The sequence below is a fragment of the Eleutherodactylus coqui genome, chromosome 10 (genome assembly GCF_035609145.1).
Source record: "Eleutherodactylus coqui strain aEleCoq1 chromosome 10, aEleCoq1.hap1, whole genome shotgun sequence".
NCBI classification, from domain to species: Eukaryota; Metazoa; Chordata; class Amphibia; order Anura; family Eleutherodactylidae; genus Eleutherodactylus; species Eleutherodactylus coqui.
This window is the reverse complement of record NC_089846.1, coordinates 141,711,851-141,735,822: the sequence shown is the minus strand read 5'-3', so window position 1 is coordinate 141,735,822 and position 23,972 is coordinate 141,711,851. Positions and strand designations below refer to the sequence as shown.

The window sequence follows — 23,972 nt, the reverse complement described above, 5'->3', positions numbered from 1 at the left end:
ATCAACCAGACCGGCAACACAGTTCGAAAAATTCTTCCTAGACGAAGCCCCTAAGCATAAAATAACCGTGATTCTCCACAGGAAAGTTGTTGCGCCCCCCATAGGCTATAAACCGGCTTTTCTTAGTTCATCGGAATGAGAGTTTAACATATCTATATCCGCCGAAGATACAAAAATCATCCTAAGACTGGCCTTTGGCCTCTCCCCGTATGTCCTACTACAAGAAAGCCACTATAAAATCTTAGCAAGGTGGTATAGGACTCCCCAATGGCTGTACACACACAAACTAGCGCCACACGAAAGGTGCTGGAGAAGCGACACCGCAACCGGCTCCTACCGACACATATGGTGGGATTGTCCCACCTTAGCAGCCTTCTGGAGAGAGATAGAGGAATCAATCAAAAGCATCAAGCCGAACTTCACTCTTGCACCCGAGACGGTTCTCCTATGGTTACCCTCGGCCACATTCCACCCCCTCAAAGACAAACTGATAGCCCTACTCATAGATGTGGCTAAGGCCCTGATCCCGGCTATGTGGCTGCAAAAGTCCCCCCCAACCGCGTCGCAATGGAGAGATAGGGTCGATCTAATATATAACCTAAAAGAACTGGTCAGCTGGAAAAACAACACACGTGATAAATTTGTCAAGGAGTGGGAGCTGTGGAAATGAATGCCCCGGAGCAGTTCACTCTGAGCCTGCAGGACAGTTGTGGTCCAGGGAGAGGGACCCGAGAGGGGGCCCTTCCTCGGGCCGCCGATCCCATACACAAAACCGAGACACCCGTACTGACGTAGCGGAAGGAGAGCCCCGGGCGTTGAGGCGGAGACTGACGGAGACCACCCCTGACAACCCAGGCGGATCTGGAACCCAATTCCTCCCTCCTCGGAGCGGAGGATGGTCACAAGGCGAGAAAGAGGCAACACCACTGCGGATACACACACGGAGTTACCTACCCCCCCCCCCCCCTCTACCTTAATAATGATTTTGTTGCCATCACCCAACGAACATTTGCTTGTGGGCGATTGGCAGCGCAGACAGATGACTGGCTGAACAAATACTCATTCATGATCATTTGCCCTGTCAGGGCGCTGCCATGTGGATGCCAATAGGTCTGCAGGACGGTGCAGAATCGTCCATCGTGGAAATCTGCACTAGAATTCGCATGGCTAAGGGCAGTTTTGGATGTAGAACTCCCGGCGAAATACGGCCATTTTCATTTCTTATCAAAATCCGCATTTAGACATGTAGCTTTCATGCAGGTCTCTGTGCGGAATTTTTTGCAGGACCGCAAATCCTGCTGCATCCTGTGAAAATATTCTGCCCGTTAGAAAGCGCCCACAGAGGACAAATTGCTTATTATACCATTCTGTAGAACTCCAGGATAATCCCAGCCATAATGGTAACCAGCTCTTCATACACTGATATCCTGGTGAGCTTGTCCCTATATACAACATTGGTACTGACCACACAGAGCTGCAGGGTAAAGCATGAGGATAGACAAAGAAGACATATGTAGATCCTAGAATGGTAGAGTTGGAAGGGATCTCCGGGGTCATCGGGTCCAACCCCCTGCTCAGTGCAGGATCACTAAGTCATCCCAGACAGATGTCCGTCCAGCCTCTGAAGACTTCCATTGAAGGAGAAACCACCACCTCCCGTGGTAACCTGTTCCACTCATTGATCCCCTCACTGTCTAATATCTAATTTGTGTCTCCCCCCTTTCAGTTTCATCCCATTGCTTCTAGTCTTTCCTTGTGCAGATGAGAATAGGGCTGATCCCTCTGCACTGTGACAGCCCTTCAGATATTTGTAGACAGCTATTAAGTCTCCTCTCAGCCTTCTCTTCTGCTAAACATTCCCAGATCCTTTAACCGTTCCTCATAGGACTTGATTTGCAGACCTCTCACCATCTTGGTAACTCTTCTCTGAGTAACTTCTTCTCTTCTATTCCAGATGAGGTCTGACTAAGGAAGAGTAGAGGGGGATAATGACTTCTGCAGCGTCCCATAGGGTAACCCCAGACACAAGACATACATTGAGGAGCTGGGAGGGTAAAGTGTTGGCTTGTAATGGTGGAACTTACCACGCTCCCTCCCGGAGGGACACACGTCGCCATGGCCAGGGCAGCACTGGGCCTCGTCCGGACCCCCCGGCATGGGGATGCCCAATAAACGGGGTAACAGGTGTAGAGGAATTTGTCACGTGTGACACCACCATTCCGATACCCCCCCCCCCCCGGCATGACCATCGGCAGGGTGAATAAACGAGCCACACACAATTTAAGTACCTCAGGTCCCCAGGAACGGTCAGGGCCTGTAAATAACTTTACTGAAAACCTCTCTTTAGTAATACAAGGCATACATTCACAAGATACTCTAATGCAGGTAAAACAGGATCTTTGAGGTGAGGGCGGAAATTCAGGATGATACCGATCCTGCAGTCCATGTTATCTGTCAGGCACCGCTCCTGGCAGAGGAACACTCCGGGGGAGGATGGGGGTAGGGTCACTCCACAGACTCTCCGGCAGACAAGTACCTCCACTCAGCGGAACTCAAACTTCAAGACACTTGAGTGTGCACACACAGACTATTGAGTGCCTCTGCACCAGGCCTTGACCAACTGCACTTGTGCTCTGCTCACTCTCTCTCTTTGAGACTCACTTACAGTTTGAACTGAAGAGATGCATTCCGGGAAAATCTCTCCTTTTCTTCCATCTTCAACACATGAGGGCTGAAGGTGCCTCTGTTAGGTGGAAGCAGATGGCAGCCAAGATGGAAGACACATTGAAGACCCTTTCCCGCTCTCAAGCACTCACAGTTATACCTTCTCTCACACCATGTGACAGGATAGAATTGTTACACTCACAGGCAGACGGCTCATATTTTGTAGACATTAACCCATCACACGCTGCAGCTGTGCAATACACACAACAGAATGACCAGACATTTTACACAGTGCATCAAGACAAGGCTTTACATGGGTATTAGTGTACCTTGACACCACCGAAAGCTAGGGGTTTGACAGGAAAAATGCCCCTCTCACACCCCAGCTCCGATTGGGTCAAGGTTTTAAGGGGCTAGCTGCACACTGCACATTGCTTAATGGCTGCCCGGCAGCCTTAGCTTTACGGTTACTTTGGTTCTTAGCCTTACATTATAAGCTGTCAATGCTGGCATGTAACCACTGTTACATGGTAGCATTCACATGTTATGATGTAAGGCTAAGAAGTGAACTAACTGTGAGGCTAAGGCTGCCAGGCAGCCATTAAGCAATGTGCAGGCTGCAGCAATCACTGTAAGCGGTTCCGCAGCTGCCAATCATTAGTTTCTTCCAGGACCTACACGATGAGCACATGTCCAGCCAATCACGTTCAGCGGGCTTTACCCCTTTGTCTATCTTGAATCCACCAGGACTTCCTGGTGGTGTCAAGATACACTAATACTCTTTACATGTATGACATTATGGAGGGGGCAAGGAAAGCTTGTACTGGGCCACTAAACCTCACGTGATCTAGACTCTATGCTTCTCTTAATACATCCCAGGTTTGTGTTTGTCTTTTTGGCTGCTGCATCACATTGTTGACTCACGTTCAGTCTATGATCTATTAGTATACCCAAGTCTTTTTCACATGTACTGCTGCTTAGCCCAATTCCTCCCATTCTGTATGTGTGTTCTTCATTTTTCTTGCCCAGATGTAGGATTTTGCATTTCTCCTTGTTAAATACCATTCTGTTAGTCGCCGACCACTATTCAAGCTTTTCTAGATCTTTCTGAATCCTCTCTCTCTTCCCTAGTGTTAGCTACCCCCTTAGCTTTGTGTCGTCGGCAAATTTGATCAGTTTTCCCATCAATTCCCTCCTCCAGATCATTTATAACAATGTTGACCAACACTGGGCCTAGGACAGAGCCTTGTGGTCCCCACTTGATACAATCTTCCACTTGGATGTGCAGCCATTTATGACCACTCTTTGAGTACGATCACTCAGCCAGTTGTCAATCCACCTAACAGTTGCCTTGTCAATCCCAGATTTGGTCATTTTTTCAATAATTATGGTATGAGATACTTGGTCAGATGCTTTACTAAAGCCAAGATATAATATATCCACCACATCTCCCTGATCAACCCAGTCAGTGATACTATCATAGAAGGACATTAGATTAGTCTGGCATGACTTGTTTGCTACAAACCCATGCTGGCTCTGGTTAATTACTCCATTTTTATCCTCGTGCCTCTCATTAGACAATAGGTGTGCTTCATACTTTTTTCTCAGCTTAAGCCAGCATGCAGTTAAGTTACAGTCACTGACCGTAGCTTGGCTCTAATGTAGGAGAACTACAATGCAGCCGGCACTAAAGGAAAAACAAACAGCAGGTAAGCGGCATCTCTGAGGAGTGACTTACAGTAAAGGGTGCGTCCATCTTTAAACACCTTCTACAGATAATCGGTTATTCTGTACTTTGTTTTACTTATTTGTGTTCTATCCTTATCCATTTACTTGGGGCTGACTGCTGGACACTTTACAGCTCGGGCCCCGGCATGCGGGTCTATTTTGTACGTTTTCTCACAGTTTGATCGCGTTGGCTCTGATAGTTGGCTCTGCTGTCTTTGGCAGTCAGGTCTTCTTTCGCCGCTGATCACTCCAAGCATTATTGATGATTCTAATGAATTAGCTCGCACTATGTGGCCGAAGTATGAGAGTCTCTGTTTCGTAATTTTACCCTCCGATGAAAACTTTGGGTTGATGCGGTTCAGGACTTTTTTGTTCGTGATCTTGGCGGCCCAAGGGATTTATAGGAGTTTCTTCCAGCACCAATGTTTGAAGGCATCAATCTTCTTCCGCTCCATTTTCTTCCGTGTCCAACTTATGTAGCTGTAAGTTGTGATTAGGAAGATGACTGCGTTGACTATCTGGCAATTCTTTGCAATGCTTATGTCTTTGTTTCTCCAGATCTAACATTGCGCTGCGACTCGCGCAATTGTTTTATTGCAGGTCCTAATTTTCCATTGAGGTCGATGTCAGAGGAAGATGAAGTCTTGAACTGCTTTGAATTCTTCATTGTTGACTTGGGTTTTCCTGTCCCATTACCGGCTCTTGTCATGTTCTTGGTTTTCTCGATATTCAAGTACAGGCTGCTTTTTCACTTCCTTCTTTAACTTTTAGTATTAGTTGTCCAAGATCTTCCCGTCTTTCTGCCAGCAATATTGTATCATCTGCAGATCTGAGATTGTTGATGTTTCTTCCACCGATTTTGACTCCGATGTTGGATTTGTCCAAATTGCATTGCCTCTGCATATGACGCAGGGGATAAGATGCAGCCTCGGCATACTCCCTTCCCGATTCTGAACCATTCCGTGTTATCGCTGAAGGTCCTGATCATAGCTTCTTGGTTCGCATAAAAAGACTGATTGAGTTGCCGCAGATGTCCCGGGACTCCCATTTGTCTTAGGCATTGCCTCAGCTTGTCGTGTTCAATGCAATTGAAGGCTTTGCTGTAACCGATAAAGCACATATACACCTCCTTCTGGTATTACGTGCCTACTCCATGACCCATCGGAGACTTACAATTTGGTCTCTAGTTCTTCTTCCTTTGCGAAAACCGTCGTGTGCATCAGGGGGTTCCCGTTCCACTATTGCTGCCATACAGTTTTGTATAATCTTCATTAGGACTTTGCTTGCATGTGATATTAGGGCTATCGTGTGATACTTTGAACATACTCTCGTCTTGTCTTTTTTGGAAAGCAGCACGAAAACTGACCTTACCCATTCTTTTGATAACGATTTTGATCCCAAATCTTATGATCAGCTCAGCAGGTATGCAATCGATCTCAAAGGCTTTCCAGTTTGGTAGCTGATTGAGTGCCCACTCAACTTCACACAGCATTCGTAGCACAACTATGTTCCAGCCCTAAGCCTGGAAAAATGGGAAAAGCCGGTGCCAGCTGAGCTTCAGTTCATTGTTAAAGGCAGGGAAGTGTAGATTGTAGCTGCAGGTAGAAGGCTTATCGTTCTCCTCCAATGCTCTTTGTCACCTGACCCCTCCCTCCTCGGATGGGACTCATACACACCTGAAGCAGCTCATCTGGTAGCCTCAGTGCTCACCATGGACACTACAGCTATTACTGTGAGGCTGGTGCCGGATGAAAACCTTAATCTGCTCAACACAAAGGTTGAACCCTACCTGGGACAAGACTATAGGACCCTGCTTCAGGAGTGCTTGCAGAGGCAGGTTCTTTTCGAGGACCCACATTTTCCTGCTGATGCCACATCTTTGGGATACAATAAGTTAGGACCATGGTCTGCTGAGACCAGGGGGATCCAGTGGAAGAGACCGCAGGTAAGGAGCTAATGGGGATTAGACTGAGTATACAGTGTATACACAACACACAGGAGCCAAGCAAATAATAAGAGTACCTACAAAGTCATTTCTCGGGCTCTGACGAGTTGTCTTATCTTTCTCTAGGTAGTTTACGGATATTTCATACAGGTTGGGAATGTTTTACTAATTGCTAATGTAGAATTTCCTGTTTAGCATAAGAAGTACTAGTTATATATTGATAATTTTCAACTTTTCCAATGTTAGATCTGCTTCCGGGAAAGCTGGGTAACATTCTTGTAATGTTGGTTACTCATCTTCCTGAGAATCCAGATTGGCAAATTTGACTTCAAGAGTCTGTAAAAGCTGGATGACAGACACCATGGAAGCTGTAATGGTAACCATATTCACCTAGGCATTAAAGAGAGGATGCAAAGAGTATATTTAGTGTTAGAGGACCTTTATATTCTTGTATTACATGGATAACCCATTCATTTCTCACAGGCGCCTTGTAATACTCCATTTCTCCTGTGGAGGCACTGTAGGGAAATCAATGTTTCAATTTACATGAATGATGCATACATGCCGCACTCTATATTCAAAGTTCACCAATTTAGTCCAAAATTCATATACTCAAAATGCAGTAACAGACTTTGACTGGAGTCCGGAAGATGAATCCCTACCAACCACTCACCCATTCTTTATGCAAAACTGCTTCTCATTGAATCCCCATTAGATGGAAGAATTCAGCGATCTAAGAGACTTTCAATGAGGCCTGGTCATCGATGCTAGACTAGCCGATGCCAGAATTTCACTGCCAACTTTGTGGGGTTTTCTCATGCAGCGGTGTGGGGAGTATACCGAAAATGGAAAGACATCTAGGGAATCCAGTGGAGATAAACAACTCTTAGCTCTGATCCCAGCAGTTAACTGGTTGGAGGCCATGGTCAAAGCTGCCCACGCCTCTACACAGTCAGCGGGAGGGAGGCGCATTCCCTCCCACACCCCATCAACACCCCCTGCAGTGCAGTAGGATGGTGCCCACGGTCTAACATGGCAGCCTGGAGCCTACTGAAAGCTCACAGGGCTGCCAAGCATAGATAACATCCAAGTCCTGCTGTGGCATAAAAATCACTATATGCTGCAATACTGATGTCTGCGGTATATAGTACAAGAGATCAAATTACTTCAAGATCAAACGATCACCGTGTGGACTACACAGAGGCGGAAAAAGATTTAATCAGGAGGTTTTTTTAACAATTTAAGAAATAAAAAAATATTAAAAGTTACCCCCCCCCCCGTTCCAATTTTCCCTATAAAAAATAAACAATTAAAAAGCCCCCCATATTTGGTATTGTTGTGTATGTGACGGTACGAACTGCTACAATATCACAGTATTTATCCCACACGGTAAGGGTTATAAAACAAAATAAAAGCCGGAATTCCGATATCTTTTTTTAAATTCTTACTACTAAAAAAATTGAATGAGAAACGATGAAAAAGACGTGTGAACCCCAAAATAGTAGTAATAAAAACTACAACTCACGCCCAAAAAATGAGTTCTCACACTGCCCAACCGACAAAATAAATAAAAGGCGTCGGGTCTCGGATTACGGCGACGGAGCGCGATTTGTGATTAAGAAAGAAAAGTATTTACTTTTAAATAATAGAAAACCATTTCTAAAGTTATACTTCGGTCTGACTGTGGTGCCCCCCCCCCTAACGCTGCGCATCCATTGGACGAGGTCCGGGGTCACATCTACTGCGAAAGCTGTACAAACTGAGGCCGCCAACAATGTCCAAACTGCATTAGTTTGTTTTCATTTCTCCTCTCTTAAGATTTTGAAGCGTTTTTCCGTCCGTTATGCAGAACATTTGATGGAACCTGCAGCTCATCCTGCAATCCCGGGCCGCCATACGGCTATCACATTGGTAAAGATGAAAGGCTATGGCTCTTAGAAAGCGAGGACGAAAAGACGAAAATAAAAAGTGATTCCTCTCTGGCCCTGAAGGGGTTAAGCCACCATGTTTTACATTCAGACGAAGCTTTTCTTTCTGTGATTGAGATTATGGTTTTATAAAAGAAACCATTCCAGGAAAACGCTGTGTTGTGTCCACGCCACGTGCGACTGCGCCAATGTGGATGGCACCTACACACTGATAGCATGGGACTCAACCAACATGGCTGGAGTATCAGCCCAGGCGGTCAGTATAGAAGGAGCTGTGTGCAGCGATCATGTTCTACCCCGTCCCATCGCCATCCTCCACACCCTCCTGCTCTTATCTCTGTTTATTCTGAACCCAGGCCAGACTCTCAGCGCCCGCTCTGTACCCAATGCCAGCACAGGTGGCGCCCCCCATACATGGTCTCCTGTGTGCTACTAGATCATCTTATCTACTGTTCAGTCATGTCATATATACTTATCAGCTCTTCACTAGTCAGACGAAATGGTCACAGCCAATATCCGGTGATCTGCTTCATTCCCATGGTGTGAGTAATACGGTATATATGCTGCCACTCTTCTATTATTTCATACGGTATATACCGCCTGTATATGACCAACAGACAGGCCAAACGGAGGCGCGATTCACGCAGCGGTCAGTATATGGCTTCACCCATTTAATCCCCCCCTTCCTAATCTCAGTTCATGTAGCCCCTTGTCACACCACATGACTACCTCTTCCTGCTGAACACTTCGTCTTTCTGCGTACAGCGCCATTCGCGGCGCTAAAGGACAAAAGAAACAAAAGGAGTAAAAAAAGATGAATGTTTATATATAATGCAAAAATATAGTCTTTTACAATGTGAAAAAATTAAATTTGATATAAATAATTTATACAGATATATATATATATACTACAGTAACAATGCAATACATACAACTATAATACAATATACAGATATGATACATATCCAGTATAATATTACAGCTAATAATCCAAGCCTTACACTGAAACTAACCCTAACCCTCCATTCAAGGCAAAACTGATTCCCCATTCTGCTAGGAGCTTGCTGACCGTCTAACATCATCTCCCCTCCAGCCTTTCCCTTTCAGCTGTTACTGGGGCTGCGCCCCTCCATCCAGCCATGGAGAGAGCGTCCCCCACTTCATGGGCGCAGTAGGAGGACAGGAGCAGCTATTAGCAGCGCAGGACCAGCGAGCCATTAGTAGAGAAGGTAGACTGAGGGAGGTGAGTGGCAGAACCCGAGAGCCCTATGACGGGAGCGAGCCATGAGTGGAGAAGGGACACCAGGGTGGTGAGTGGCAGAACCCGGGAGGCCGAGGACAGGAGTGAGCAGTGCAGCCAATCAGGGACTGGGGACGTCACCTGGCTGTCAAGCAGCCTTACCCTTGTCTCCACCCATACTTGTGGTGGAGACAAGATACAATAGTTCCTATATACAGATATAATGTAATATTTACAGGTATAATACAATATATATAGAGATATAATCCAGATCTGATATAATATATACTCTTATAATAGAGATATAGTACAATATGTACAGATATAATACAATATATACAGATATAATACATCAGTTCTGCTGCTTTGGGACTAGAGAAAGAGCCTCACTTTCTCTGGGTCAGTCTCCAATTCTCCTCCACTTCGTCCATAAGGTAATCCAGTCTTCCTTTAGACTCAGGGCTCTTTCCCACGGGTGGATATATGGTGACGGCGTTTTTACGTTTTCACGCCTGCTCCATATAAGCGCCTTAATGGGTGTTTTTCCGCAATCACGGCCAGCGTTTTCTCGTCCAATCACATGACCATGAGCGTTGTTTTTAGCGAAAAAATATGCTGCAATCCTCCACATGCCTTCTGGTGTCTATATAGAGGCACCTCTAAGCTTTTCGGAGCGTTGGATGCTGCAAAAATGCCTCCCCCTCCCTTTTCTTTCCCTGCTCCCATAGGAGTCTATAGGACCCGTCGGCGTATATTGGCCAAAACATAGTTCCAGAACTATGTTTTGGCTGAGTGTATATGCGCCGGCTGCGTATATGTTCTTTTTTTCACGCTGCCAGCGTATTTACGCACCACATAATCGCCCATGTTAACGAATGCATTGCGGACCAATGCTTCATATGGGTAGCGTATATACTCCCGAGCGTGAAAACGTAGCGTATATGAGCTTGTGGGAATAAAGCCTCATCCTGGGCCTAAGGACTCTTTCACCGTATACAGTCTTACGTTCGCCCATACGCGCCATAAAATCACATGAATGAAGCATTGCCCAAACTTTAGCGGCGTATTTTCTGCTCTTCACACCGGCGTCTGCTGCGCATCGGCCACAAAATACACTGCAGAGCAGAAACCCAAAGATCGGGAGACATTCTGGGAATGACTGGTAATGCTTTAATAAAGCCGGCTGTCTTCTTTCCCAGCATTGTACGCCAAGTAACCCCCTCCCCCCTTTTCTCGCTTCCATAGAAGTCTACGGGAGGTTCCTGGGTATCTCAGCAAAAGATAGGGCAAGATCTATCTTTTGACGCGGCGTATAAAATCGGTGACCAAAAACAGTCATATATGTGCTACTTATCACAGCACAATATTTTTTTTACGTGTCGAAAAATAGTTCATCTAAATGGATACATTGGAATCCAACGCTTCACGTGGTCGCGGTTCTTGTGCTAAATAGCTGCATATATACGGCTGTGTGAATAAGGCCTTATAGTGAGAAGAGAAATACCAGGTCAGGTTCCATCATCCACATTCACTGAAACACAACTAATACATGAATCATATATATGAGTGCGGCGGCCCGAGCAGGCAGCCCACCGTTGTGGGGGAGACCACGATGGCGGTCATGGGTGGCTCTATGATCTCTCCCGGCAGCAGTGTCGGCATGGCCTAGCTCGGTCGCATGCGCAGTGAACACGAACAGAGCATCAAGGCTTATGATGTTCCCGACTTTTATCATAAATGTCACGTGACGCCAGCACCTCTTCTAGGCCGCTATACACATGGTGCAAAATAAGGAGTCTACAGTCCAAAGGTGAAGTTTCCAGAAGACAACCAGAGGTGCACGGCTGGGCTTTACTCACACTTTTCCAACCAATCCCTTGTTTAGTACACCTCTCAGGTATAACATTGTCTTTACAAGCTTTCATTCCTCTTTCGCACTTTCCGTTTCACACGCTCACTAGGAGACACTCTTCCCTCTGTGCTCCAGACGTCCCCAGTCCCAGTTATCTGATAGCTCGTCTGTGAGGTTATCACTCCTGACACAGTGGAAGCATTCACTCGAGCTTCTCTTTTCTCAGGCTCCTTCCATTACTTTTCTTCTTTTCATGGTAGCAGAAGAACCGCTGCTCTACACCTCAGCCTCACGCTCCTCCTCCGATTACATTCCGACCCAGTCCACCTCCTCCGACTACATTCTCTCAACTCTCTTCTTCTCTCACCTAAGCTCCACTCCCTAACTACCCAAGACTTACAACCACGTCACTCACGCAGTTAAAGGGGTACACACACACTGGATTCACTCACAGCCGTCATTCACATCCATCAACACTACAACTTCAGGCCACTAGATGAGCGGTCAGCAGCAGCAGAGGGTTCAGGTACTTAGAGATCCAGAAGCCCTTGTCCTAGCCCAGTTTCTGTTTTCACAGTGTTCCCATAGACCTCCCCAGATTTCTTGTATTACACTGAACTTTGCTGAGGATTGCGCACATGTGATCGCACCTTAATGTGCGCATAGATCCCATAATCTGACCTGGATATCCCAATACAGGAGGAGGTTACTAATCAGGAGGGGAATAATATAATCCGTTCCAGGATGATCGGTGCAGCTGTGGGAGAGAGAGGAAAAGAGAAAAAGATCCATTTGACTTTGTTCTTCCTGTTCTTAGTTCCCCATGGGGTATTACTCGCTGGGGCGTATATACTGTATTCTGTTCAGCCGCTGCCCATTGATATCTGATTCTCAAAAACAAACTTCTAAAGACCCATCAAAGTGGCATTGAATCGTATCGGCCTCCATATGTTTTACATTTTCTTCTACAGGAGCCCAGATTAGAAGCCCCCATTATTATAATATCTTGGTCCTGTTATATGGAGGTCCTGCAGCCATAACATGGCCATTATAAGGCTGCCATATTAAGCTCATGTTGGACCACCTTCCTGACAGATGGAGCTGCACTCTAATTCCACACATGATCCAATGTATTGAGAGTGCTTTCCCTTTAAGACACTTGGTGGGTGTGGGGCTATGTGTGTTTGCCATCGCTGGACCAGCTTGGCAGGAGCCGCTGCACCTTCTAACCACTAGAATGGAGGGATTATTACTTGTTTACTCTTTATACTCATTATTTGTCTGTTTTTGAAGCTGCTGACCGAGTTCCGTGGGATTATTTATTAACTGATACAATCGGCACAATGGCGCGACGTGCGAAGGCACAAAGCGCTAGAGAGATAAGACGCTTCTATAAAAGCCCCAAATACAGATCCTGCGGCACAGAATCATGCTGGGGGCTGTTAGATGCGATGGGAGAAACCCCTTCACCTAACCCTTTCATGCCCAGGGCTCACTGACGCCCCTGCCTCCAGGTCACATGCTGCAGCTTCTGGATCCCCACTCCTGGTGGCACGTCTACACGAGGACTTGCTGCAGGACCAGCTGGAGTTCTCATGGACCATTTATTGTACCGCCTGATGGATGGAAAACTTGTAAAGATTTATAAGAATTGCGCCACTTTGGGGGGGGGGTGTTCAGAGCATTCAGGGGGCATTATAAGGGGCGTTATCTTTGTTCTGCGGGTCAGCGCCATCAGGACCAGTTATAGAGGTTTTTGCATAATATTACTTAAAAAATAAAATACCCTTTAAAAAGCTGCTTTGTTGCCACATTTTGTATCACTTTTGCATCTCTCTGTTGGTGCGGCCCGCGCGGCGGCTCGTTTTTCGCAGGATGATTCTGTAGTTTTTATTGGTACAGTTTTGGTGACTTTTGGATCCCATTTTTTCTTGGAGACAGGATAAGGCCGCCGGTCCACAGGTGATAGTTCATTGTGTTCCCTGAGGTGATAGTCCGGCCGCGGGGAACGCAGCGAACACTTTCCATAGTGGTGCACCCCGCTGCCCACGAGCCCCCTGTCCATTCATAGCGATTCTCTGGTTGTGGGCGGCATGCCGCGATTTGCCACGATTCTCCGCGGTGAGCCTCTCCTCTGCTCCCGGGCGGCGGAATATCGCTAGCGTCTGAAAAAGTGCAATGGTGCATTACGGGTTTTGTTTCTGACGGTGATCCCTATGCAGGATTATGAACATCAGATTATAATTGATTGGACCTTTCTGGACGCAGCAATACCAATTGTTTACGTTTTTGCTGTTGATGGGACGACTGCGAAGGGGGCTTTTTTACTCTTATATTTCTAATAATGAAAAAGTCTTTTATTTCACTTATTTTTACTTTCCGTTCATCCCCATGGGGGTCCGATCACTAATGCCGTGTGATGCAATATAATTGTATTCATTATACTGTATTTTATCAGGCACTTTATAGGCAGACAATTACGGCCTTCAGAGGGCCCCACGCTGCCATGACACCCGGACGGCACCTCCACAAGGTCATTAGAGAGGGCCCCTTGTAGAGAGGGCCCCTTGTAGAGAGGGCCCCTTGTAGAGAGGGCCCCTTGTAGAGAGGGCCCCTTGTAGAGAGGGCCCATTGTAGAGAGGGCCCCTTGTAGAGAGGGCCCCTTGTAGAGAGGGACCCTTGTAGAGAGGGACCCTTGTAGAGAGGGCCCCTTGTAGAGAGGGCCCCTTGTAGAGAGGGCCCATTGTAGAGAGGGCCCATTGTAGAGAGGGCCCATTGTAGAGAGGGCCCCTTGTAGAGAGAGACCCTTGTAGAGAGGGACTCTTGTAGAGAGGGCCCCTTGTAGAGAGGGCCCATTGTAGAGAGGGCTCCTTGTAGAGAGGGCCCCTTGTAGAGAGGGCCCATTGTAGAGAGGGCCCCTTGTAGAGAGGGCCCCTTGTAGAGAGGGACCATTGTAGAGAGGGCCCCTTGTAGAGAGGGCCCATTTGGAACACTTAAATCCTGATCGATTGGAACATTTACGTGCCAATATCACAATGACAGTGGCATTTAAAGTCTATAGGACTTACCTTCAATCACGCTTGTTTCAGGCGGAAGTGGGTTGTGACAGCCAATAGCTGCCATGTTTGGAGCCGAGCCTGATTCATACACAGCACATAAGCAGACGTCTTAAATATGTCCTGACTGCATGGGGCATATGGAATTAGGATGTATGTACTCGTGTCTAGTAGGGATTAAAGGAGTTGTCCAGGATTGGGGAAAAATGGCTGCTTTTTTCCAGAAGCAGTGACAATCCCCCCATTGGTTGGGTCTGGTATCCTCAGCACCTTTGAAGTGAATTGGACTGAACTGCAATACCACTCACAACCTGCGGACAGGTGTGTCACTGTTTTTGGAAGAAAGCACTCAGGAGTCCATAACCCTAGACAACCCCTTTAAATGGATCTACATGATGTCCTATCAAAGATGAACTGGGAGGCATCATGGCGCCCAATTTACCTCCTCTGCCAGGCGTTGTCACAGAGGAATTGACACAATCACACAATATGACTCTCTGACCTTCTCCATTCTAGGAAATCACCCAGCACCCTCAGTTCATCAGCGAGAACATGAAATGGACAGACATATGCCAAGGACAGCTGGGTGAGTGTGGGCATAGAGATGGGAGACATGATGCCCATTAGCTGCCGTAGCAGCCCAACTCCATGATCAGCGACCCTACACATGACTCCATTCTGTCTCACAGAGGCCCGCAGCGAGGATCACTCTCGTATGATGTTGACCTCATATGTCTGTGTTCCACCATATACAATAAATAGCACACATGTAGCACATAGTTAATAGTAATGTTCTCATGATTACACTAGGGGGAGCTTTACAAATAAAAGCCTACTGCAGCCAATCAGAGGCCTGCTTACATTTTCCAAGCCGTCTAGGCGAGATGACATCTGTAATCTGCTTGGTCACATTTGTAGCTGGTTTATCTGCTAATGACCAGAGTATAATGATGCGAGCGGTCAGCGGACGTCATCATACTGATTGCCCGTGTCTCTTCTTTCAGGTAACTGTTGGTTTCTTGCTGCGGTTGCCTCCCTGACCCTTCACCCCCGTCTACAAGAGCGAGTGGTTTCTCCTCAGCAAAGCTTTTATAATGATTATGGTGGAATATTCCATTTTCAGGTAATTTGAGGGGGTTGTCTGAAACAGTTGGCGCCATATTATACTAGAGCTACAGGACACTAGTTGAGTAACATTTGCATCATTTCGTTGCAGCGGCACAACTTGTAGTCAGACATATTTACAGACAGAACTATATTATGACTACCTGCCTGAGCAGAACAAATGGTCTGTAGTAATGGGCCCTGTGAAAAAGGGGCCCACATAAGTGTATTCGCTACCAACCATCTCAGCGTCACAGAGCCATGACATTTACTCAAGGGCTCCATCGGCTTGTTAAAGGCCCAGTTAAAGGGTTATCTCATGAAGACAACTCCTGTCCATATGACCTATTAGGACATATCGACATCATAGAGCGGGGTTCACCATTTAAGGCCCCCTCTATGAGCCAGAATGAAAGGCCTGTTCAGGATGTGCTGCTCTTCATGCAGACCCGGCTCCAGGCTTACATGGGCCCTTGAGTGACAATGGGCCCCATAGTTATTTATAGACGCCATTCTCCCGTCATTTATAGGCCTCGCTGTGCCCCCTTGGGTCATTTATAGGCCTCGCTCTAACCCCTAAATCACTTTTAGGCTGTGCTCTGCCCCTTGAATCACTTATAGGCTTAGTTCTGCCCCGGCTTGACAAGGACCACATGGGTCAAAGCGTTGCCGCTCCTCCCTTTTTTAATATGGAACGAATGAAGGTTTGAATAAGTTCTTTCTGCCCCGGATGCCGCCGTGTCTTTACTGATATTAGGACTCTGTGGGGTTTTTGTCCATTGACCCCATACGGCTTTGCATGTATTTTTTCCTCTCCTCCTTATTTTTGGATTTCAGTGATTCCCGTTGGATCCTGTATCTACATACTTCGTTCTGCCCGAGTCGCCTGTATGCCCGCTGTGCCCCCTGAGTTATTAGGACAGTCTCTGTCATAGCCGATTGTATCACCACCTTAACAATGCAGATACAATAGATTTCACCGAATGAGGGCTTCATGTCTCCCACCACGGACCGGGCCTCGCAGGCTCAGTGGGCCCTGGCACATGCCCAGGTTTACTGGGTGCTGATGCCAGCATGTCTTCATGCATCACACCTAGAGTCTCTCTAAAGCAATTCCTCACAGTCGCCTCTACTGTACATCTACTTAATCTCATGCATTCTGTCTTCCAGTTCTGGCAGTACGGCGAATGGGTGGATGTGGTGGTCGACGACCGCTTACCTACACAGCATGGAGAGCTGGTGTTTGTCAGCTCTGCCCAGAAGAGTGAGTTCTGGCCCGCCTTGCTGGAGAAGGCTTATGCCAAGTGAGTCACAACATCACAAATATTGGATCGCTGTTTGCTGACGGATCATGAAGTAAATTCATAGAGAACAGCAGCTAATCTGTATGTACTTAAAGGGCAGCTCCATTCTGTATAGAACTTGGCATTGTGGACTGAAGAATGCAAACACTGACCTGTAATGACCGAGTGTGCCCGCGATGTGTGGCCCCTGGGTGATGAGGGTGCATGCCTGCTCCTACATTGGTTGGTACCGTGTCCGGCACCTTCTATTGATGCTCCCCCTCTTATGGTGTAAGGGTCCGTTTAGACCTGCCAACTTCTCATTTGAACAAGCGTACAATGTCAGAGTTTGCAGCCTGTTTATACAAGCAGATACATCGTTGCTGTGTAAGTGAATGAATGAATGAATGGTATTTAACCCCTTCCCTCCACAGGACATAAGGGTACGTCCTGGCAGCGAGGTACTTCATGTGGATAATGCGAGATCATAAGAGATCTTGCGCTATCCAGCAGCGGGAGCCGGCTGTCACTGATAGCTGGCCTCCTGCTGCAACAGCGGGGGTGCATCGGAGATGTGACCCCTGCTGTTAACCCTTTCCCTGCCCCGATCTATGTAGATCGCGGTATGGGAAGGGTTCACAGAGGGAGCATGCTCCCTCTGTGATGTCAGCGGGCTCTCGTGATGTAATCGCAGAGAGCCCGGCTGGTTGCCATGGTAACAGGACGCCACCTACAAATGTCCTGTATTACTGTTGCCTATGATCACTGTAATAAGTGATAAGGCATTGCAGGAGAGAAGTCCTGCAATGCCTTATCATAGCGATCATCGGTGCTACAGTGTAAGTCCCCCAGAGGGACACAAATGGTGTAAAAAAAGATAAAAATAATGTACAAAAAATAAAAATGTAAAAAAAAACCCTTTTTGTGCTTTTATTCATATTAGCATTAAAAATGTAAAAAAAACCCAAACAACACATTTGGTATCGTTGTTTCCGTAACGATGCGTACAATAAGATAAACATGCCTTTAATTGTGCAGGACAAAAAGCGTTAAAAAAAACTGCTAAAAAAATAATAGGCAAAATGCTAAGTTTTAGCATTTTCCCTCTAAAAAATGCTATAAAAGGGATCAAAAAAGCCGCATGTACCCCAAAATGGCACCAATAAAAACTACAGCTCGTCTCGCAAAAAATAAGCCCCCACAGAGCTCCGTCCATTGTAAAATAAAAAAGTTATAGGACTTTGAATGCTGCGATTTAGAAAGAAGAAAAGATTTCCAAAAAAAGGGTTTTTTCATTTCAGAAAAGTGGAAAAACCTAAAAAAAATATATAAGAATTGTGGTATCGTAACCGTAGCGACCCGCAGAAAAAACGTATCGTGTCATTTAAGCTGCAGGATTAACATTATGAAAAAAACACAAAAAACTCTGGCAGAATTGATGCGTTTTCTCTCCCTGCGATCATCAAAAAGATTAATAACAGTTTTATAATACGGTCAGCGGACCCAAAAATGGCATCAATAAAAACTGCAGCTCGTCTGCAAAAAACAAGCCCTCATACGGCCGCAGCGACGGGAAAGTACAAAAGTTATGGCCTTCGAAAAATGGAGATTAAAATCCGCCAAAAATCGTTGCGTCCTTAAGGGGTTAAACCGAACAATTAGTGAATGAGCCCCACGATTTTTATGCTTACATAACAGGTTAATCAACAGAATCATCCATCATTGGATCGTTAGCTGCATTTACACTATACGTTTAGCGTAAGGCCTCCGGCGCACGGGCGGGTTTGCATTGCGAAATCTGGAGTGGGATTCCGCCTTCGGATTCTGCAGCACATCCAGCCCATAGCATGCAATGAGAAAACACGATCTCCTGCCCGCGAGGGGAAATAGATTGTGATTTTCCGCTCACGGGGGAGAAATCGCAGCATGCTACGATTTCGCGCGGGCTACACACAGCCGGCTTCCATTGAAGTCCATCCGGCGGCCATTCTGCAATCATCATTGTAGAATGGTTGCAGGAGCCGCGTCATCGCCATAGCGACAGCGCGGCATCCTCTGTACTGCGCACCAGCCGGCACATTCGCAGCAAAGGAAGATGGCGGAGAGGTAAGCTGGGGTCACCAGCAGGAGCGCAGAGACACAGGGATGAGTCTCGGGCATCGTTTGCCCAACGTTTGCCCAACGCTCTTCCTGTGTAAATGGGCCTTTAATATTTGCTCTTTTGAACCATTTGTTTAACGACAATCGTTGCGTGTAAACGGGCCGTTACATAGAGCGCCTACAGATCGAACACTACAAGAACATGGCTGCTTTGCATGAGGTGATGTTTAACATGTTTGCTTCCAGGTTGAATGGCTCCTATGAGGCTCTGAATGGAGGTTGGATTAGCGAAGCCTTTGTGGATTTCACCGGAGGGGTGGGTGAGAGTGTGGACCTCAAGGCTGCTCCTCCGAATCTGTGCCAGATCATTCGGGCAGCTGTGGAGAAGAAGTCACTGATGGGGGCCTCAATCAATGTGAGCAATGAGACTTGGTGGACATGTTATAGTTGGAGAGGTATGACTAGGACACTAGGAAGACTAGAACTAGGGCAATAGTTGTCCACCTATCAGCTTGCCAAAGCAGATACTAAACATTCCCTTGCCTGGTGCAGTGGTCTACATACCGTACGGCATGGCAAGTGACTTTGTTGACATTGTCAACAACAGGTATGTGCATCCACCAGTAGAGGGAGCTCTCTGCATGCAGCTCCCATTGAGTTCAATACAAGTTGGCTCCCCCTAGTGGTGACTTCATGCAGCGAGCATTATTTATTTTATCAAGGCAGAAAAACAGAGCTACTCCCATGCAGAAATAGTTTAACATAAACCAGTACAGAATTTGGAACCTGAAAATGGAATGGTGGACATTAGCTTTGATAAAGGTATTTGGGAGAGCGCTCATTGAGAAGTGGGGCTCATTTCACTATAGGGGCAGCCGGAAATCTGTAATTGTATTCAATTGACCACCCATAATTTGCTGCCCCGACCAATCACTTAAGTGCAAGAGATGCTTCAGATTTCAGGTCAGAGATCCCTGAATAATGCCCGTCGGTGGGTAGGCCATACGCCTTTAGCCATTGTGCAGCTGAAAGTGCCATCTATTATTGACTGGTGGCAACAAAGTGTCCTTCACAGAGCATGTAATGAGTGATTATGTAATAAAGGGTTTGCCGAGATGATTCCCATTACACAGATTATTATAAAGTGATAACTTCTTCCTAGATCTTGGACCAGAGTGAAAGTGAGATGCGAACTCCAGAAGGACTGGTGAAAGGTCACGCCTACTCCATTATATGTATTTCAGAGGTGAATGTATCTTGACTATTATAACTCACTATTGATCACTCTTTTCCTCATGCCGCATCTTTCTGTTCAATGGCTACAAAGATACCTCCACCATGTGCCAGTCATTGTACTGATGCCTGTAGCCTGTGCCAGTCACTACACTGTTTGCCCATCCAGTATGGAATACAATTTATACTCATCAGTCTCATCCATAAAGCTCTCCACAATGCTGCGCCACCCTATATCTCCTCCCTCACCTCGGCTGCTCTGTACCCATGCTCTCCGCTCTGCTAATGACTTTAGACTATCAGCCTCCATAATTTGAACCTCCCACTCCGGCTTCCAGGACCTCTCTCAAGCCGCACCAGTTGTCCAGAATGCGCTACCCCCAGACAATGAGGTTAATCAACAATACATATAATGTAACGGTCATTTAAATTATTTTTTAAAATCTGAATAACAGGAGATTTTAAAGCTTTCTGGGACTAAGATAAATCACAATGATGCTCACAACTCCCATTGATGTGATGTTAGAAGAAGGCACGGTGCTAATGTGAGCGTCACAGCCTCTTCTTGGGCATGTAACATCATGTTCATCGATCAAATGGCCTGAGAGCAACTCGGTCCTATTCAATCCAATGTACAGTGTTGTGCCTGGTATGTACTGAAGCAGCCACAGCACAAACCTAAACATCTCAGCAACTTCAGCTGATCACTGGGGGGCCCTAGTGGTGGACTCCCACAAATCTGATATTGAAGACCTATCCCAAGGTTAGGTCATAAATAGCTTAGTCTCAGAAAAACCCTTTAATTATCAGAATCAGGCTGCTTTTAATAGAAAATCACCCTGGAACTGCTGCAGTTCTACTATTCAGCTGATGACTGTTGCTAGGAAAAATCTGTATTCAGCCAGGGAATAGAGATGTCTGCTCTTCACTGGTGCCTGCAGCCTACTACAACTATTCAGGGCACAGGTCTGAAGATAAGAGTGTTTTATCAGACGTGACTTTCATCAGTTCACTCTGCACTGTTATCTTCTTATCTTTCTGGCTGCCCACTGGGAATAGAAGCTGAATCTGTTCACCCTCACAGGATGCCGTATTCGGCTTCACTTCACAGCCAGAGTAATAAGATCACCGTGTACTGAAATTATTACAGAGGTAAAAGCCATGTCTGATAAAACACTCTTATCTTCAGCATTGTGCCCTGAATAGCTGTAAAAGACTGCAGACACGTGATGAAAAGCCAACTGTACTCACCGGCTGAATACAGATTTTCCCTAGAAACAGTCTTCAGCTGAATCTGGTGTGGAGGGAGCAGCAGTTCAAGAGTGATTTCCTATTAAACCCTGAGTCTGTTGTATAATAGAAAAAGTCTTAAAATTGCCTGTTCTTTACAAAAATTAAAATACAGTTAGACTTTAAGAGTGCTCTAAAAACACATCCCTTTAGGCGGGCGTATCACATTATAACTCTTCTTCATTTACCCCTCTACTATATTCTCCCTTCGAACCCGACCTCTTTCTTCCATCAGTATCCCCACACTCCATGTACCCTGATGCACTTCATATCTGTACATACACAGATATCAGCCGGTGACTGGCTCAGACATTTCATGTATCCTATCCATTAGAGTCTGTAACTCTAATCATGGACCTCCTGCTTTCTACTGCGCTGCAGAATATGTTGGCACTATGAAGCTTACAATTGTATTGTCATTCTGCGGCTTCAGGTTCTTCTTTCCATGTTTTACATTAAATCATAAATCTCTGACCTCCTTTTTTTGGTAACATTTTTCAGGTAGAATATAATGGGCGCAAACTCCCGTTATTCAGGTTGCGAAATCCATGGGGGCAGGTGGAGTGGAATGGGCGTTGGAGTGATAAGTGAGTGTACATGACAATTCTACAACTTTCCAATAACCTTTGTAAACATTTACAAGCCTGTCCTACTCTGCTAGTTTGCTACAATGTTTCACTGTAGGTAAACTGTATCAAGCAGTCTGTTTAGCTCACAGAGCATTGCCTAGATGGGATACAGTTGTATCTACCTCTCAGCGGTGAACAGGAGTAGATCTGTTTTCAGTCTGGCTATAAATGTATTTTTTTTTATTACTAACAGCAAGCAGAGATCTTGAAAATTGAGAATTAAACACGTTAAACTGAAGCGCCACTTCAATGACTATATGAGAGAAATGCCTAATGATGGGCATTGCTCCCTTTACCAGTGACCAGTCATATCCTGAAGGACAGGTGCCATTTAGAGAAGCCTGCAGAGTAGATACATGCTGACGGCACGTTAAAGTGTATTAAATGTCATATTCTGTGTCTGATGACTCCCACCGAGGGAAGAATTTCAACTCTCTCCTGCCTTGAGAATTATCGTAACTGCTTACATAAATGTCCTGCAATATCTCCTGTATATGACCTGCATATTACAGGGGCAGCAGCGTATCTCACTTTACATATCATCAGCAAACAGGGCTAGATTAAAGGGAAGGCGCATGAAGAACACGACCCGGGTCTTCTAGCACCGCCCATCTCTGTTGGCCAGTTGGAGGTCCTATTCAACTAAAATTTGGTGTAGTGGAGGCCACTGGCTTGGCCGTCTCCATAGCTCTCATAGACGTCCGTTCACTGTCATCTCTATTGCATATGGTGGGAACTCATCCAGACACAATTGATACAATATGGGGTATATGAATCTTCTTTTGTGCTTGTTTTCTGGCGCAAGCCTCTTGGCCTCTTCCTGACATGAGCCATACATCTGCAGCGCATGCCAGTTGCCATTTTAGGAGGGAGCCACCATGTAGGTGGGTGTCGGCTGTCCATGACTCTGATCCTGGCTTATTCTGACAGCAGCATTGAAATGCCCTGAATGACCCCACCGCTATAAAACCATGGGATGCCATCCAGGGGTCATGGCAGCCTAGGGGCTTCTGAAAACCCCCACAGCTCTCATGACTATTTGACTATTAAGATGTTCTTGTTTGATAAGCGATTAAACTATCACAGGTTCAAGTCCCGTCTGGGGACTAAAAGTAAAATAGAGACTTTTTATTACTACAAAAATAAAAATATTACAAAAATAATCCTTCGCAGTCATTGCATCAAAAATGTCAAAGTGGGCATTGCATCTGGTTTATTAGTATTAAAAGATCCCATTATTAATGTCACATGGGGAACGCCATCAGGAAAAAAATGTGCAATACAAAATTGCACTTTTTTAGTTACGCTGTCTATAAGAAAAAACCTGAGAGTCGCATTTATCCCAAAACGGCAGCAATAAAATCTACAAGTCACCTGACAAAAGAGCGAATCCTCACACAGCGGCATCAGCAGGAAAATAGATAAACGCTAAGGCGGTCAAACGATGGCGACAAAGACCTTTTATTAAAAAAGCAGAATATTTTGGACAGCGCCTCGGATGGATTATTATTCTGTGCTGTTAGTATATATAGGTATGTAGAAAAAATGTGGACTTACCTGGTGCCTCGCAGGTTACCTGGTTGGGAGCACCCCACTAGCACCTTCATGTCCAGGATCGCTTTGTGCTGATAGCGAAGTGCTCCAATCCCGTCCGTATGCCAGTTTCAGGAGAGCCGCCGAGAGATGGAGCTTACTGACCCACAGCAAGCACAGAAGAAATCATGTGTTCAGGGAAAAAAATGTCAAAAAACTGTGCGGTGGTTTGGTATGGGGATAGAGGTGACCACAAGAGCTGAATACGGCAGCCGTGCGCATTTATGGGAATATACAAATACATTAGTCCATTTGCAGCGTGTTTCGGCGCTTACTTGCGCCTTTTTCAAGCATACTGACCATCTAAAGCTGTCTTATGATACTTTT

The 23,972-nt window shown here is 46.0% G+C and overlaps 1 protein-coding gene across 1 annotated transcript in view; it reads left to right on the top strand.

The window, feature by feature from the left end:
- Positions 1 to 6,103: 6,103 nt before the first annotated feature.
- The window catches only part of LOC136581166 (calpain-2 catalytic subunit-like), a 34,252-nt gene continuing 16,383 nt past the window's right edge, over positions 6,104 to 23,972 (top strand). Inside the window, exons 1-7 of the mRNA XM_066582147.1 lie at positions 6,104 to 6,337; positions 14,930 to 14,999; positions 15,418 to 15,536; positions 16,688 to 16,821; positions 19,147 to 19,315; positions 20,063 to 20,146; positions 21,925 to 22,010. Coding sequence (XP_066438244.1) covers positions 6,104 to 6,337; positions 14,930 to 14,999; positions 15,418 to 15,536; positions 16,688 to 16,821; positions 19,147 to 19,315; positions 20,063 to 20,146; positions 21,925 to 22,010 — 896 coding nt within the window. The remainder of the gene's footprint in view (positions 6,338 to 14,929; positions 15,000 to 15,417; positions 15,537 to 16,687; positions 16,822 to 19,146; positions 19,316 to 20,062; positions 20,147 to 21,924; positions 22,011 to 23,972) is intronic.